General features: G+C 38.9%; 1 protein-coding gene across 2 annotated transcripts in view; it reads left to right on the top strand.

Annotated features, from left to right (window-relative positions):
• The window catches only part of KHDRBS2 (KH RNA binding domain containing, signal transduction associated 2), a 540,418-nt gene that overhangs the window by 358,688 nt on the left and 163,887 nt on the right, over positions 1–17,843 (top strand). For both annotated transcript variants that reach the window (XM_044387131.3, XM_057303916.1), the window contains exons 5-6: positions 609–736; positions 6,636–6,834. In XM_044387131.3, coding sequence (XP_044243066.1) covers positions 609–736; positions 6,636–6,834 — 327 coding nt within the window. The remainder of the gene's footprint in view (positions 1–608; positions 737–6,635; positions 6,835–17,843) is intronic.

Raw genomic sequence — 17,843 nt, 5'->3', positions numbered from 1 at the left:
TTTGCCTTTTACTATGGCTATCTTTCCATCATCCCAATGCTAGAACACAGAAAACTCCTTATTTTTAAATATTGTCCATCAAGTTGTTTAGTTGGATTGAACAGCTTCTTAGTTGTCTGAAACTGTGCTATACGATTCGCCCTTCTTTATGACTTTAACACAGAGTCTCCCCGGGCCTTGAGATCGCCCCTTTTTGGTTTATGCATTAGGAGCTATTTGCGTATCATGTAGTCATTCGCAATTTACACATATCATCCCAATAGAGTTGTTTCTCAGTAATCCTTATGCTAATCATAACTTTAGTCTATTCCACGATTTTGTTCTGTATTGCTGTCTTTCCTTTTCTGGCTAACACATCAAGTGATATCCCAGCACATTTCATCCGATTTCCTGCTGAGTACTTCCTTGATAAAAGAAGCAACTTCAATTTCTCTATATAAAAATAGGAATTTAGGGTATATACCCTTTTACATCATTTTAGATTTTCATATACAAGGCTCCAGAAAAGAGATGAAAAATGTCCTTTCATATTGTGTTTGTTCAGCTCAAAGAATCCCCATGCCCCGTTTTAACTCATCAGGTCATGTTTTTTGTTTTTGTTTCCCTAGGACTACAATGATGAAATTCGTCAGGAACAACTACGTGAATTATCTTACTTAAATGGCTCAGAGGACTCTGGTCGTGGCAGAGGTATTAGAGGCAGAGGGATCAGAATAGCTCCCACAACCCCTTCAAGGTACTTGAAGTAAATTAACAGCAAACGAGGATGGCAAACCTTTGCCAACCTGCTCTGTGCCATGATCACGGCTAGGGATAAACAACACCAACAGCCACCACAACAAAAACCATGACAATGAATGCTTACATAAGGCATAAGCACTTTCATAAATTAACTCATCAAGTCTTCATACTAGGGTCAAGTATTATTCACAGGTGACAGATTGAGGTACAGAAAGGTGTCAAGAATTTGCCCAAGGTTACATAAGCGGTCTGACTCTAGAATTCATAGGTAGAGCTCTTAACAACTATCCTAAGAAAATAAGAGGCACAAACCTGAGACTTTCTTCTTTGTGGTTCTGTCCTCAGGATTAGAGCATGCGGATGATACAATTATTTGCCTTTTCTGAACCAGGATGACCTTGCATGAAGAGAAAGTTAAAAATCTGTCTGTGTCTTAAGTGGCCCTTGAATTGATAGTCTTTCCGGACAGGTGGGGAGACAGGTGCTGATTAGCTAAGCAGAGACTCAGATAGATAGGTAGATAATATATGCACCACTAGTCCAGAAAGCCAGAAGCACACTTCGTGTATGGCTGATGGTAAGAGTATTGAAAGTTCAGGTGCATTTGACTTTGCAATGTCCTTGGTCAACAGAGACGATTTTATCTGATATTATGCACTTCACACACACAAAAAAAGGAATCTTTCTGCATCAGAATTTGTTTTGTACGATTCTGAATTAGTCAAGCTTTCAACAGAAAGCACTGGTTTGTGAAGAGGTAAAGCAAAAACTACTCATAGCCTTCACACACGCTGTAATTCAGTCATTCTCTCTACCCTGTTAGAGCTGGCCTTCAAACCTCTAAAGGATTTAGCTCTAGAATAGTATTTCATACACTGCATAGAAATCATCTTCAGAGATTTTAGGATACTTGGCCGATTCAATTTATTTATTAAATTATGCCCCAAATATTGTCAACCATCAGTGTCAAAAAATCAGTTTTAACATTTAAATCATAACTCCATTTTGCAATTAATCAGAAAAAAAAGTAAAAAATGATAAATATCCAAGTAAAATACCAAGGCAATAGCTATTTAAAAATAAAATGTGGCAATTCTGAAAATATCATTTGACTAGAGATTAAATCTTCTTGAGATTATTATTACATTTTTATCTCTAAAGATGAAAATAAGAGCTCTCTAATGCTAATTAAGAACACTTTTTATTGCTAAAAGTTAATGTGACATAACTTTGTTTATGGACATACTTTTTATGAAATCAGTCTTTTATAAAACCTTGTACATTTCTAACCTCATCATGATGGGTTGTGAAATGATATCATTGCAGGTAATCTTAAATTGATTAAATCATATGCCTTAAATAATGAAACTGTCACTTTTGTAATTCCCAAATTGCCAAATTTTATATGGTGTAACCTAATATATATTTTTATGGTGTAACCTAATATATATTTAGAAAGTCTACGGTGGGGGGGGACAAGTTGTTTCTATTTTATATTCCATGAAATTGGGACCATTTAAAAAAATAATGCATTAACTTGCTTTTGAGGTTATTAAATCTTATCCATAGATTCTGTTTTGTTATTAATGCTCCTTAATGTAATATTATATTTGAGTATTTGAGTGGACCATATAATATTTCAATCTCAGTAAAGTTTCATTCTAAAATATTAATCTTTAATGGTTTAATAAAGAATATTGCATTGTGATCTAGATTTTTAAATGTTAGAAAAAAATTTGTTTGAAAGTTTTGCTTTTTAATATCCCATATATCATACAAATCTGATACTACATATGTAAGAAGAAGGTAAAATTAATGTTGAAATTTAAACCTCACTTCAATGCTATATTGATATCATTAATGTATTAATGTTAATGAAAGTAAAGGTACCAGAATTCTGCTGTCTTCTATTTCAAACCACATGATGGAAAGTATCACAATTAAAAAAGAATAAGGAAACAGCTTTACAAAACAGAAAATCATATTGATTAGGAAGCTTTTGAAAACATGAGATAATGGATGCTAATTTGTACATACTTATGAAATTACGACTTTATTAAGTCATTCAATTACACTTATATTCAAAAAGAATAGTGCCTGGAATATTTGAAATTTTCTATAATAATTTGTTGAAAATGTATTTAATTAAAGCAATTTTCATTTCAATAAATATATCTATAAAAACTAATCTTCCGGTAGTTACACATAGCAAAGAACAAAGCATTACCTCTACATATTATGATAATTTATAGTCCATAATTGAAGAATTAAGATATTTGACATCTCTGACACACACCATCACTATATATTGATTGAGAGCAAACTGCAGAAAATAAAACATCAGGGGCAGATTTTGGAGGCTTTTGTTTACTATAATGAGAATTAATGCATAGAACTAATGGAGTTTGTGAAAGAAGGGGGTAATCATACTTGCCTCTAAGAAAGACTACTCAGTCATCGCTGCAAGTGTGAGAGAAAAATTAGAGCGATCAAGGAGAGACAGAAAGACACTGACTTACAGCAGGGAAGCTAGTAAGTAGACAAGTCCATTATCCAAGACAGAAATGAACACTCCTTGGACTATAGAGATATAAGACTAGGTTAGAGATTAGAATTTATAGGAACCAGTGCTCCATTAGATGTTGAAGAAGAAAGAATATTCAGCCCACGACAAGGATAACTCTCTGACGCCTAGCCTGGTTAGAGATTAATGACATTGTCAACTAAGATTAGGTGAAGAACCAAGTTACAGAAAGAATGTAATTATTCCTATAATTAATTCAAGGTCTATGGATTGCTAGTGTGACCTTGAGCAGGTGACTTGTACTTTCTGTGACTTGGTACTCAACCTTTAAAGTATCTCAGGAATAGCTACATAACAACGTTGTCAAGATTTTTAATTAGATGATGCATATAAGGCAGTTGTTCCCAAATTGGTCTGCACATTGGAATCACTGACAGGTTCCTGCCCTTAGAAACTGTGATTTAATTGGCCTGGGGTGTGGTCTGGAATTTAGAATTTTTCAAAGTCTTCCGGAAATTCTAATATGCAGACAAGTGAAGGAACCTCTGATATAAGACAAATAATCCAGGATATGGCACGTGTTAGGAAGAAAACGGGTAATAGTCATCATTAGCATTAGAGAATGCAAGGGTCCAAAGAAGGCATTTTCCAGCTAGTAATCAATCCACAGTGATAAACGTGACAAGTGCAGTGGAATGGTGACTGTAAATGAATCCAGTGGATTTGGAAACTGGTAATCTCAGTCAAGAGTATTTTCAACAATAACTAGATTGCATTCAGTTCGAGAATGAGCAGTTGGCGGAGAATTAAGGATGGAAAACTCTCGAGAAGTCAGAAAAATGAAGAATACTGTAGTGTAGATTCAGCCAGGGCCAGTATCCTAAAATAGGTGATGTGAAATTTCAGCTGAATTGGAGAAGAGAGATGTGAGATTAAAATTCCAAGGAAAGGACACAGCGTATAGGAGATGATGAGTCAGATTCCGGAGACAAGATTGCTAGGGCTGTGTCTGGGACACGACAGAGGGAGGACTAGGATAAGAAGTATTTGATACGAGCATCCTATTATTTTTGAAATTCTTTTTTTAGAGAGCTTGACTGGGGAGAGGGGCAGAGGGAGAGAGAGAGAGAATCTCAAGCAGACTCCCTGCTGAGCACAGAGTCCCACACGGGGCTCAGTCTTAACGACCCTGAGATCATGACCTGAGCTGAAATCAAGAGTCGACGCTCAACTGACTGAGCCATCCAGGGGCCCCGAGCATCATATAATTTTAAAGCAGGAAGATTCAGAGGTGTGATTTTACCCAGTAGGAAAAAAAAAATTCCACCTTAAGCCCGGGGAGTTATACTACTTACTCACCTGTGATTATTCAGTGGGATTGACAGCACTTGTGAACGTAGTGTAAAGCAGGGTGACATAATATTTACTGCCCACACCTGGGTACCTTTGAGAGTGTTAAAATGCTAAACTGAACAGGAAGCTAGGACAACAGTTGTGAATCAGAACTGTTCTGGGTGAACCTGGACATATGCTCACCCTACTTAGGAGAAAATAGATAGACGCTTGGAGGCCCAGTGGAAGTAGAATTGGTCTTTACATCCTTTTTCATAGATGTGTTTTATATTACCGCGATAATACAGTAGAGTGTATTCTCAGCTATTGTTGCATCTGAAGCACTGGGTCTCTTGTAATCCACCTTCCCCAGTCCGGGAGAGCATTCTCTGTATGTTAGACTTACAATGAGTTCTCTGATAATTTCTCTATTCATCAGCTCTATCATCTATTTAAAACTTTTAAAAACTCTACCAGCATTCTTACTGTCCGCTCACAAAAGCTCATTTTCTGCAAGCAAGAAAGAGCCAGCTGACGGCTATTCATAGCGGAAAGCATACCCTACGTCCCCCATCTGCGGGCACAGCCAAACAGTGTGATTGTTGACATCCTGATGGTCCTCATTCTTCCCCAGAGCTTTAGTGTTCCAGTGCTTTCTGGAGGCCAGCCTTTCAGACATAATAAAAAGTGAAATAACCACGCTTTTGCCCAGAGATTTCAAACACTCGACCTTTCCAAAGGCCTTGGAAAACCATAAAAGTTGGCTGCAACCATTTGATCTTAGGCTTTTAATACAAGTTACTATTGTGTCAAGCACTGTAGTACAGAGCATTCAGCCTATTCTTTTATTGCAGAAACCTGACGTATTTCACTAACACCGTAGTTACCACAGGAAAATAGATTCTATTAGTGACTCTACCAGTTCAGGGGGTTGTATACAGGATGACAAACCAGTGACAGTGAGTTGTGATTTCAATGACCTCAAGCTTCTGCTGCTAGAATAAGCAGAATGGTATCACCGTGCTTAGAGCTCCGCATTTTATTCAAGTATGAAAGTGCAGACAGGTGTTTTGTTTTTTGTTTTTTTGTTTTTTGTAAATACAACATTGCACATCACTGTCAGTAATCTCCGGCATGGAGGAGACATTGACATTTAGTGGATCCGTTTCATGGAGGGTCCAGTGAGTCATACAGGCTTCCCCTGCTATCCAAAGTAGAACATGCCTGTGAGATTTTTCATAAGCTGAATGGCATAAAGCAAAGAAGCAATTACCATTAATTTATATGGAAAATTTTTTGAGTGCTCCCAGACCCCAGAAAAATAACCTCTCAGGCTTTTCTGTTAACTTAGGACACATCTTGCTAATGGATGCACAAAATAAATAGAGATAAAGCACAGATGTTCACACAAGTTCAAAGCTCTGGCGGCTTGATGTTGAGATGCTAAGTGTAGTTCCTGGGGAAGGGGCTTGGCGGGGCCACTCTGGCTGCTCCGGGTACGCGCTGCCCCTATAATGGCTTGCTACCAAATGCTCAACGCTATTTTTTGCTTTTCACCTTTTCATAAAAGTGGAAATCTTCTTCTGGTTTCTTTCAGGTAGCAAAAACAGGTGCTAATGTAGGTCTTTTGTAAAAGCAACGTTGGCATAAGGTGAACTTTTGAAAAGCAGGAAATACTTATATGTTAGCTGAAGCTCTGATATGGGTCTCCTTGGCAAATCTGGAATAAAATGAGATTGGTTGGTTTGTGTTTGGTTGTTTTTTTTTCATTTTATATTAAAGCATTTTACATGAGTTTCATTATAAGAAGTCATAGCCAGCATGTACAAAATTTATTCTACTGTAGAGGTCAAAATACTTTATATCCTAAAGAAACTCAATTACATACACACACACACACACACACACACACACACACACACACACATCCACTCATGCATACAGATAAATCTGGTTTTCTTCCCATTATATGGCGGTAAGATGAGAACTCTATCTGTTTTAGTCTCTTTCTCATCTGTACTTGACCTGTTTCTCCTAGGGGCCGTGGGGGTGCCATTCCTCCTCCCCCACCACCTGGACGAGGTGTACTCACCCCTCGAGGGACTACTGTGACTCGTGGAGCTCTTCCAGTGCCCCCTGTAGCAAGAGGTGTCCCTACCCCACGAGCCCGGGGGGCACCGACTGTGCCAGGATACAGGGCACCCCCTCCTCCAGCCCACGAAGCTTATGAAGAATATGTAAGTACCCTTGAGAAATCAGTGGTTAGGAAGAGTTCAACTGATTGGAAAATAGGCTAACGCTCAAAGACATTCAATACCATGAATGTAGCAGATGATGTTTGTTGCAGAAAACAAAGGTCATTTGCAACAGAATTTAAGCAGGGCGTTTAAACGAGAGCATTTTGAGAAAAACTTTTATTTTTCAAGTGCCATGATTGTTGGTACCGGTTAAACAGTTTGCATTTTAAGAATCAAACTATCCTGAGGTTTTCTTATTCTTCAGAAGAACCATCTCAAAATGGAAACAATTATGAATATAATGTAAATTGTCATACACTCATAAGTTTCTTCTGGGACATGTTAAAGAATGACATAAATATCACTCAGAAGTATTTGACAGATATAATGTGATTGTACTATAACTTTCGGTAATAATGTAACACCATGAGACTGGTCTTTCATTTAAATATTCTTGCTCTCTCTTTCACTGTATGAAACATACAGGAATGGCAGATATGAAGAATTCAAAAAATATAGAATAGGCATCAGAAATGCGGTGTCTATAAGCATTCCCCTCCCTTCCCAACCTCTGTGTCACTTGGTACACCCTTTGACCTTTCATCCAGGTCATTAATATTCCACTGGTCGCATTACATTCTAGTCCCCGTGACTAGAATATTATGAAAATTATAAAAAGGGACAGTTTCCTATTCACTTGTGTAACCATCGTAAATCTACTGTAAATGTTAAAGTTAATTGATGCAAGCCAGTCATCATCATATGAAACAGATCCATTTTACCTTTAAACTTTCCAGCATGCTCATCCCTGGTCTAGGTGTTTCTTTCACTCAACCACCCATATACATGCTGCCTTTGAAATGTCCTCTGTAAATGGTTACTTATTAAACATAAACTCTTAAAAAATAAATAAATAAATAAACATAAACTCTTCAAGGACAGTTATTGTCACATGCTGGACATTCCAGACATATAAATGTTTAATGAACCCGGTTAACAACCAAGTAAAACTTATTCTAAAATAAAGTGAACATTATTGATAGGTGTCACCAAGAATGTATTAGTGCTTAGAGTATGTTAGTATTTAGGAATAACATTACTGCTTAATACAGAACATTGACGAATATTTGCAAGAGCGAAGAAAAATTAAGTTTAAGAAATCCATTTCTACTGGAAAAGGGGAAATGTGTTCATCTAAAGTATATTTTATATTAAAAAGGTCTCTTAGACAGTATCAAGTGTCAATATTTAAAATCTTTTGACGATCTTAAAATTGCAAAATTAGAAACAGAAAATACCTGTAAACAAGACCATAGGTCAGGAAACACAGAGCCTAGACTTGACTCTGCCATTCTTTCCTGAGACATATGTATGTATGAAATAAGTACTTGTTAAATGAATGAACTAAAAATCCACAACAGGGATGATGGGTTGTTTTGTTTTTGTTTTTTGTTTGTTTGTTTGTTTGTTTTTAATCTCCAAGAAACCTACCTCTGCCATCTTTATGTACATTGTTACTATGGTGTGTTTTTATCTTCCAAATAGAAGTTTCAACAGTCAGATCTTTATTTCAAAAAGCAAAAGAGAAAACCTTTTCAGGTAATGCGGCCAACATTGTTATTAACCAGAAAATTTACAAGGCATGTGAAATTTACAGGGCATGTGAAAGAGAATAAGATTGGCAAAACATTGTGGCTTTGGTGTAGCTAAGAAAACACTGTAGCCTTTCGTGTGCATTCCAGTATCGGTCGGATGAATCACTGGACTGCAGACCCCGTAACAGAAAGCTACAAAAGTATGAAGAGACTATAGAAACATGAGTGAGAAAGATTATATTCTGAATGGGAATCTAGGAGGAGGGTAGTTTTTAGAGTAAGTAAAGGAAAATATGTCAAACCACATAATCTGAATTTTTTACTTAGATTTTAAAGTATCCAGTCCCTTACTCAGTCATTTACTTAGCCTCGCTCTTATTTTAGGCACTGTTCTGAAAGTCCTGGAGATGTGGCTGTGAACAAAACAGACCAAATAGCTGCTTCCATAAAGTTTACATCTTAGTGGGAGGAGACAGAAAGCAAACACATATCAATAACTGAACGAAGTCATGCCAGGCAGACATAAGTGCTCTGGAGAGGTGGGGGGGGCGATACTGTAACACGGGCTGTCGGGGCAGGTCTCTCCGCAGGGAAGACTCGCACAAGTGCCTCGTGAAGCAAAGGTCCAGGCTCAGGGGCTGCCTCCGTAAAAGGCATCCCTGGTAAAGGAAGCAGTGGGCACAAATGCCCTGAAATGCAACCCGCTTGGAGGACATTAAAGCTGGAACAGGATGTGTGAGGCGGAGGTAGTAGGGAAGGTCAAGGGATGGACAAGGCCAACTCATGTTGCTGTTGGAGTTTTGGGCGGGAGAGTGACATGACCAGATTTACATTTTAAGAGGTTTATTCTGCTGACATCGTGGAGAACAAAATATGGGGTGAGGATAGGCACAGAGTAGAAACAGAGACGGATAAGTGACTCCTTGTAGTATCCCCCACGGACAAAATAATGGCTTGGAGGGAAGAGAAGAGATCAGCATCTGAGAGCATTGGGGAAATGATCTGTTAGGATTTGATGATGGGATGGATGTAAAACTTGTGAAAAAAGAAACGAAAAGGAATTTTTTGTGAAGTTTCTGTGAAGTGCAGGTTAAACTGAACCTTGAACTGAACGAGTGGGTTAAATCGAGGGGTCATTTGAGGAGTGCCGGGGAAGGAAGGGGAAAGTCAGTTGTGTTGCTGGGGGGCAGGACCTGACTGGAGAAACACACAGCAGCAGCCCGAAGTTTGCGTTCTCACCACGTCACTCACTGTGTCATTTACAATCACTTGGAGGCTTGGATTTCCCTTTCTACTGGGAAGGGGCAATGTGTTCATCTACCATATCTTTTATACAATATCAGGTGTCAGTATTTAAAATCTTTAGACAATCTTAAAATTACAAAACGAGAAACAGAAAAAATAGTCTCCCCTGTAAACCGCCCGCAGGTCAGGAAACCCAGAGTCTAGTCTTGATTCTGCCATCTCTTTCCTGAGACGTGGTAGGCATGACATAAGTACTTACTGAATGAATGAATTAAAAATCCACAACAGAGATGGGGGGGTTGTATGAATATAGAGTCATGAGGTCCAGTAATAGCAATGCCATCAGGCCTTAAGAAAGGTCTAGAACAAGGAACTAGAAAATTGTCAAGAATCCTCACATCTCATCTCTGTTCTCTGAGTATGTTTCTCTTTTTTTATTTAAATTTAATTAGCATACAGTACATCATTAGTTTCAGATGTAGTGTTCAGTGATTCATCAGTTGCATATAACACCCAGTGCTCATCACATCACCTGCATATATGTTTCTGTTACTTTCATCTACAGACTGGATTTGTTGGCTTCTCTGATCAATGTATGTCCACCTTAGGGCTGCCACATTCGTGACCAGTTCTCGTCACCCACAGATACTGACTGGTTTGTCCGTCTCTTAGTCCTAGTCTAGATCCCCAGGTTGAGGGAATCATATTCACCCAGGCTTGTCAAGTGTCCAACACTGGTCAGTCAGCTATGACTAGAGGACAGTTTCTGGAAACTAAGTCAGGGATCTACTACTTATCAGCCACCAGTGCCAAGGATAGGGTGAAGGTCAAGTTCACACATTACAAGCATGGTTATTGGGAGCCCAACCCCAAGGATTTTATGGGGAGACACTAGTTTTCAGAGAAGGAGAAAATATTATGAACTTGGCAGATATCCTGAGATAGATCTCTGATAACAGACTCTTGGTAATAGGGAAAAGTAGATAGCTATTCTTTAAAAACCCTTTTATGACATGTTTTATTAAAACCTGTCATACATCATATTTTAATTTTTTCCCTATAAACAATGAGTATGTACAGAGTTTAATACATGGCTGATAAGCTGCTGAGAACAATCTTTGAGGTCTCAGTACCAAGCTCAGATTAACACTCAAGAGCTGCTTTCTTTTTTTTTTTTTTTTAAAGATTTTATTTATTTATTTGACAGAGAGAGAGACAGCCAGCGAGAGAGGGAACACAAGCAGGGGGAGTGGGAGAGGAAGAAGCAGGCTCATAGCCGAGGAGCCTGACGTGGGGCTCGATCCCATAACGCCGGGATCACGCCCTGAGCCGAAGGCAGACGCTTAACCGCTGTGCCACCCAGGCACCCCAAGAGCTGCTACTTTCTGCTCTAATTTTAAACTATTGATTCCTCTGTAAGGGGTAAGAAAAACAAAAGTTTAAGTGTCTCAGTAACAAAATAATAGCACCATGCTGAGTTGATGGTAAAAATCTCAAAGGAGTTCTTAACTTTCAGATAAAATTTCTTAGAAAAGGTTCCCTTTATTATAAATGACACTGTGAGCCAATTCTCTTTTCAGACTTTTCTTTCTCCCCTGCTGGGTCCCAGCATTAAATTTCTGACCACACAGAATGTATATAGGTAATCAAATCCACTCCTTGCAGCTTGCCTGACAAGCAACAGCTTACAGTAAATGAGATTGCTTTTAAAACCATCATTAGTGTTGGCGAAGTCTAAAAAAAAAATATGAATTTTGGTTTCATTGTTACACATCCTAATCCAGACTTTAAATATTTTAGTTTCTTTTCACTGACTTCCTACTAAGAGGTACATTTAAATTTTACAGATCCATCATCGTGATTGAAGTAGATCTGGGGAATTGAGGAGTAGAGTTTAAAAAATCTCCCACATTTCAAAATATGAAGCCGATCAGCTCTATCAGTGGGTAATATGTTAAGAGAGCGTAAACCGAAACATAAACTTTTGAATGCCTACCAGGTTCCAGTCACTATATTAATCCACTTAATCTCGTGATAGCACAACAACCAGTTACCGATGAACTATTTTAGTAGATGAGGAAACTAAAGCTTGAAATTGAGACTTGCGTGCAGTTTGCAGTCTCCAGACCTCTGTATCTTTGTCATCATAACGTATCCTACATTGTGCTTGGCTGACAGAGGACTCACACGCACAGTGGAGACCATTTGTACTTCATACCTCCCGTCCAGACCGCTAGTCCGTGTTTGAATCCCCTCAGCCATATCTACGACATCTCCCAGCCCCTACAGAAACATCTCCAACTGTAGAAAACTCAGTATCTCCAGAAACTAGCTGCCGGAAATATAAAAAGTGACGTTGAAGAGACACTGCCTCTGCTCTCGAAAGCATGCCATCCAGTGGGAGAGACAAAGAGTTAGTCTAACAATTAACATACAGGATGTAATTGCTGCATAGGACTCTTACTCTACCTTCTATTAGAAGTAATTTTTGCTCTTATCTTGTCTCACAAGATTTAGACATCCTAAAGGAAGAAAGTATTTCTTCAATTTATTTTCTGTTTGCAGTAAAGAGAGTTATCGCCGTGGCATTGGATGTTTTAGAAAACCTCTAAGAGGGCAAGGAAGACAGCAACAGCAGACCAAGATGGGCAAGTATAGCTTTGACAAGCAGAGACAAGAGGTAGGAGGCTCCAGGCAAAAAGGAATGATAAGGGGGAGGGCACAAAGAAGGACCTTTCGAAGGAAATCTAAAGAATCTGGGAGAACAATTTGGGGAAATAAAGTTCATTTCAGATAGCCATGGATAAAATACAGGATTACAGATGACCTCAAAGGCTGAGGTTCTAACATTATTGACTGTAATTAAAGGCTATCTGAAGATTTTTGAGCAGAAGATAAAGAGTTGGGGGAAATTCGTAATTCTCAATCGTTTATAATTCTCAGTTTTATAATTCTCAGTTATTAGGGTGGGTTGGAGAACAGAGTCAACAAAAGAGAGACGATTTAGGGTACCAACAGCAGCGAGGCTGAGATGTGTCCTTGATTTATGTCAGCATAGGAATGGGATTGAAAGTATCAAGGCCAAAGATAACACTGAAAATGAGAACAGTAGGGTTTGTGACAAGTGGATGTGAAAGGAATAGGAAAATCAGGCAAGGCTTACACCAGGTATGCTCGTATGAGGAGTGGGAGTGCGACAAGAGGGAGCGCTGGTGAGGAGGGGCAGGCAGTGGAGAATGGACTTTGAAGCTCAAGACAACTCCCTTCCAAGGCTCATCCATGCGCTCACGGGGCCATGTCTCTGAGGTGCAGAAATAAGGTCTTTCACCTGCTATCAGTGGAGATCACTTCCCCACCTGTCACACTTGCCCTTGGGTCAGGTGACATTAGCAGACAAGGCTATTTGTGAAATCACGCTGAGTGGAGTTCATTCACCTTGAGTACGGTAGTACATTTTTATTTGTATGATTCCAGGAATGCTCTTCCCATCTCACCTGGTGTCATGACACAAGTCCTCATGGACGCAGGTCTGACTGTTACTTAAACTGGGAACTCCGACACCGGTGCTGAAAGTATGTGGCTAGTGGTGGAGAAACATGGTTCAAATTGTACGGGGCCAGAAGTGTTCTGCCAAAAACTCTTCTATATCATTCGGATCATGATGACAGATCTGAGGGAAACTTGGTAGAGGCTTCCCCAAACCTGACAGTAATCCTCGTAGTCTAGAACGTAACCACTAATGAGTTGTGAAACGGAAGGAAACTTTCAAAAACCATCAATAATAACTAATGTTTTTCTGTCAACCATGCTAGAGGAAAAAAATCTGAATTTCTTCTCCTCTTTACAGAAGATATTATGAAGTCGTTGTCCTATTAAAGGTGATCAAAAATTATGCCTTCAAAAAAATAAGAAAAATAATCTAGGGGGTGTATTAGGCAGCTAGTTAATAAAATAATGTTTGTATTTTCAGTTTTTAAAATTTTCCAATTAGTCATGATTGCTTTTGTCATTCAAAATAAATATTCACTTTCATGCCTAATACATAGTCACAATTTTGTAACCATTTTTTAAAGATAGAATGCAAAATTGTGTATCTTCAGGACCCACAGACTCTTGGTCTGTCCGCTATAGAAGAAAACAATGGCAACATTTATTAGGAAAGTGATGGTATATGTAGGACTTGGGGGGGCGTATTGTTTAAAGAAAAAAAGCTGACTGTGTAACCTTAGCTTCTTTCCGGTACTGAAGGTCTGTTCCGCTGCGCTCTGCTGCCTCCGTGTCGGTAGTGTTGATAAGGCTGCTGTTCCTTGTGGAGATGCTCTCTTTTTAACAAAGGTTTCAAGGGAGAATTAAACGTGCAAATAAGCACACACAATTTCCAGAAGTGTCCATTAGACCATCACTCCCTATAAAAACATACCGACAACATAAGCATTTGCTTAAACACTCTTTTGTAGCTTATATGTTGGCGCAGCCTAAAGATCAAAAACAAAACCCTCAGGTGCACAGAACAGTTTCCTGTTTCCAAAGACCTAAGTCCAATTAATCTCTAAGTTACCTCAAATTTTTCCCAACAGTTAATACCCAGATATCAAAATGGTGTATAGGGACACAAGAAAGCAAGAAGAAATGTCAGTTCAGTGCTACGTGAGAAATTTGGCCATGTATAATCAATCATGTTAACCTAATTTATAAAATTCATTTTGACAAATTTTTGAAAAGCTTTTCTTTCCATCAGTCTTAACTAAGCCTATCAGCATTCGAGCCCATCCTGTCATCTGATTACAACTCTGAGGCATCCTTCCAGTAACAATGAGAGAACTAGAAAACTCACTGGTAAATCAATAGTCCTTAAAATTTCCATAAATGAGTTCAGGCTGCCAACCTTCAATTTCATGTGTATGGAACATTTTTTGACAGGAGAGGGAAATAAGTATTAAATGATAATTGAAATCAATTCTTGTGCCATTTTTGTGGAAGGAAAGATTATGAGCCTGATCCCTAATGTATTTTGAGGGGAGCCACGTGTGGTGGTTTTCTGTATAATAGCCAAGAGCCTTCAACCAACGAAGGGAGATTTTTATTAGAGTTTCTAGATTAGATATTTGTATTCCATTAAACATTCTTGTTTGAGTTTCATGCTCTAGTCTCCTCTTAGTAGAGACTAATTTACCAGAATGCATTGTAGGATTTTGTTTTTTGAAATATAACTAATATTTAAACTAACCCAAAACGTGTCAGGGTAATGAAATGTTTTTTGAAATGATAGGATGGACATAATACGGCTGTGGTTTAACTCTCCATAGAAAGGTAGTAGTTTTTAAGGACTATTAACATATTAAATTATTTCCCAATAACATAAGACAACATCCTCTAAAATCGTGCGCCTTTTCCTTCTGAAGTTGAAGCTTGAATAAGCCATCCTTCTTCTAGCATTATGTTTTAGACTTTAAGTCATCTTAGAACAGATGCAGTTTCTCCTATTGGCTACAACACTTAGGATTTTATCCAAACCTGTACCTTATAATTACCATGATGACTAATGTCTTTTATAACACAAGGATGAAAATAAGTTTCCTCCGTGTGCCTTTTTTTTTTTTAAAGATTTTATTTATTTATTTGACAAAGAGAGAGAGACATCCAGAGAGAGAGGGAACACAAGCAGGGGGAGTGGGAGAGGAAGAAGCAGGCTCATAGCGGAGGAGCCTGATGTGGGGCTCGATCCCATAACGCCAGGATCACACCCTGAGCCGAAGGCAGACGATTAACGACTGAGCCACCCAGGCACCCCCCGTGTGCCTTTTTGAGATGACTTAGCTGATGAAAAATATTATCAAGTATTTTAAAAGTTTCCTCTCAGCTCTGCTTCTACCGTCTTTTTGCAGTGTCTGCTATAGACATAGGGAGGAGAGCAGTGGCAAAAATGCCCCAAACTGCCACTTCAGCCTTCAGGAATTCTACCGTTCTTTTGTTTTTCACATTATTAATATATTTTAGGTCATCTTATTTCTTTTTTTTTTTTTTTAAAGATTTTATTTATTTATTCGACAGAGATAGAGACAGCCAGGGAGAGCGGGAACACAAGCAGGGGGAGTGGGAGAGGAAGAAGCAGGCTCATAGCAGAAGAGCCTGATGTGGGGCTCGATCCCATAACGCCAGGATCACGCCCTGAGCCGAAGGCAGACGCTTAACCGCTGTGCCACCCAGGCGCCCCAAGGTCATCTTATTTCTATCTTTGCTTCATACACATGGCCTAAGGATAAAAGTGAATGGAGCCTGAATTTCCTTCTATAGATATGTTAAGAGGCTGTGTTGGGTACAAATTAATAGTTTGTATATCCTTTTTTTTTTTTTTTCTGAGTTGATTACGATTTTGATGATTATGTCCCCACTAGAAAAAACTTAAGACCTTATACAGGGTGACAAATCAGACCTAAGAATCCTAAAATCATTTTTCTTTTGCTAGCCAAAAAGCAATGTTCTATGTGTTTTGCCAACACCACCCTTAATGTTTTCTGGCAAACAAAACTTAGTTAAAAACCACTTGCCTAGCTAGTTAGATTGCCAGTGGCTTTTGCAGAAAAGCCAAATAGGAATGGTTACATAAGATTGAGTCCCTGTCCATATTTTGGCCTTCTTTCCCTGTGGATCCCCCCCTTTAACTTGAAGATAGTAGGGGCGCCTGGGTGGCTCAGTCGTTAAGCATCTGCCTTCGGCTTGGGGCATGATCCCAGCATTCTGGGATCGAGCCCCACGTCAGGCTCTTCTGCTGAGAGCCTGCTTCTTCCTCTCCCACTCCCCCTGCTTGTGTTCCCTCTCTCGCTGGCTGTCTCTCTCTCTGTGTCAAATAAATAAATAAAATCTTTAAAAAAAAAAAAGAAACTTGAAGATGGTAGCTTCTAAATCTTCCCATCAGTCACGAATCTTTGTGATTATTTTCTGTAGTATTTTATGAGTTATAGGCTTCTCCTGGGGAAGCTACAAATGTTCTTTGCAATAACTTTTAATAATCTCAGCATTTGAATTAAGACAATTTCTCTTCAGTATTGGAAATGGGAAACTGTACTTTCCCTTTATATGAAACCATGTTGTGGATGAATTCTACCTTATATCTCTTAGAAACAAAGTAGAGAATATGCCACTAATTGGCTTTCTTTCTTTTTTTTTTTTTTTCGTATCCCTTGATGTATTTACATGCATGCTTAGAACTGCTGACCTACAAACATCCAGGTAAAGTGATCTGTTCCCTGTTTTCCCCTGCCATGGATACTAACAGAGCTGGAGAGCATTGGGTGCAGCTGGTGTGAGGGCTGGAGAGAAGGTTTAGGATGCAGAGGACGAGCAATTTGTTCTCTCAGGTGATCTTTTCTTTCTTCTTCTCAATCTCCACAAATAAGTGCAAAACCTTCCTTTTTTTTTTCTCTATTCTTGGTGTAGAAAAATTTAAATTAACAAGCTCATTTGATATGAGTCATAAGGATGTGTGTCATAGGGAAGGAAGGAGATTTTGCTTTTAATATCCTTGTTGTTCTTCCCCTCCTAGCAGTATAAGATGTAACCACTTGAAAAGAAAAGCCAATGAATGTCCTTTGCTGTGATTTCAGCCCATGTTGTAATTTCTGTTACAGGACAATATTTTTTATTAAATAATGTAGCTGAAATGTATGCATTTGCAGAATAATAAGTAACTAGCCAGAATAGTAACTGGTACCCACCACTGATATGTTCATCTGGTCCACACAAGTGCAGAACGCCAGCTGGCGTCCATTCTGCTTGGTCAGACCTCAGATCCGATTGGTTGGGGCCTGAGTCATTCTGGCTGTTAAATATTGTACCACTTCCACTCTGGAGAAATTCTAGTAGAAACATAATGTAACAGGGGCGCCTGGGTGGCACAGCGGTTAAGCGTCTGCCTTCGGCTCAGGGCGTGATCCCGGCATTATGGGATCGAGCCCCACATCAGGCTCCTCCGTTATGAGCCTGCTTCTTCCTCTCCCACTCCCCTTGCTTGTGTTCCCTCTCTCGCTGGCTGTCTCTATCTCTGTCAAATAAATAAATAAAATCTTAAAAAAAAAAAGAAAGAAATATAATGTAACAGACTTTCCCAAATAGGCAAATTAAGTCACCTAAGCTTAGTGATTAGGAGGATTCCTTAGCCAAACCATTGGG

This window comes from Ursus arctos, unplaced genomic scaffold (assembly GCF_023065955.2).
Source record: "Ursus arctos isolate Adak ecotype North America unplaced genomic scaffold, UrsArc2.0 scaffold_29, whole genome shotgun sequence".
NCBI classification, from domain to species: domain Eukaryota; kingdom Metazoa; phylum Chordata; class Mammalia; order Carnivora; family Ursidae; genus Ursus; species Ursus arctos.
The sequence above is the reverse complement of the archived record's forward strand: the minus strand, read 5'-3'. Positions and strand labels throughout refer to the sequence as shown.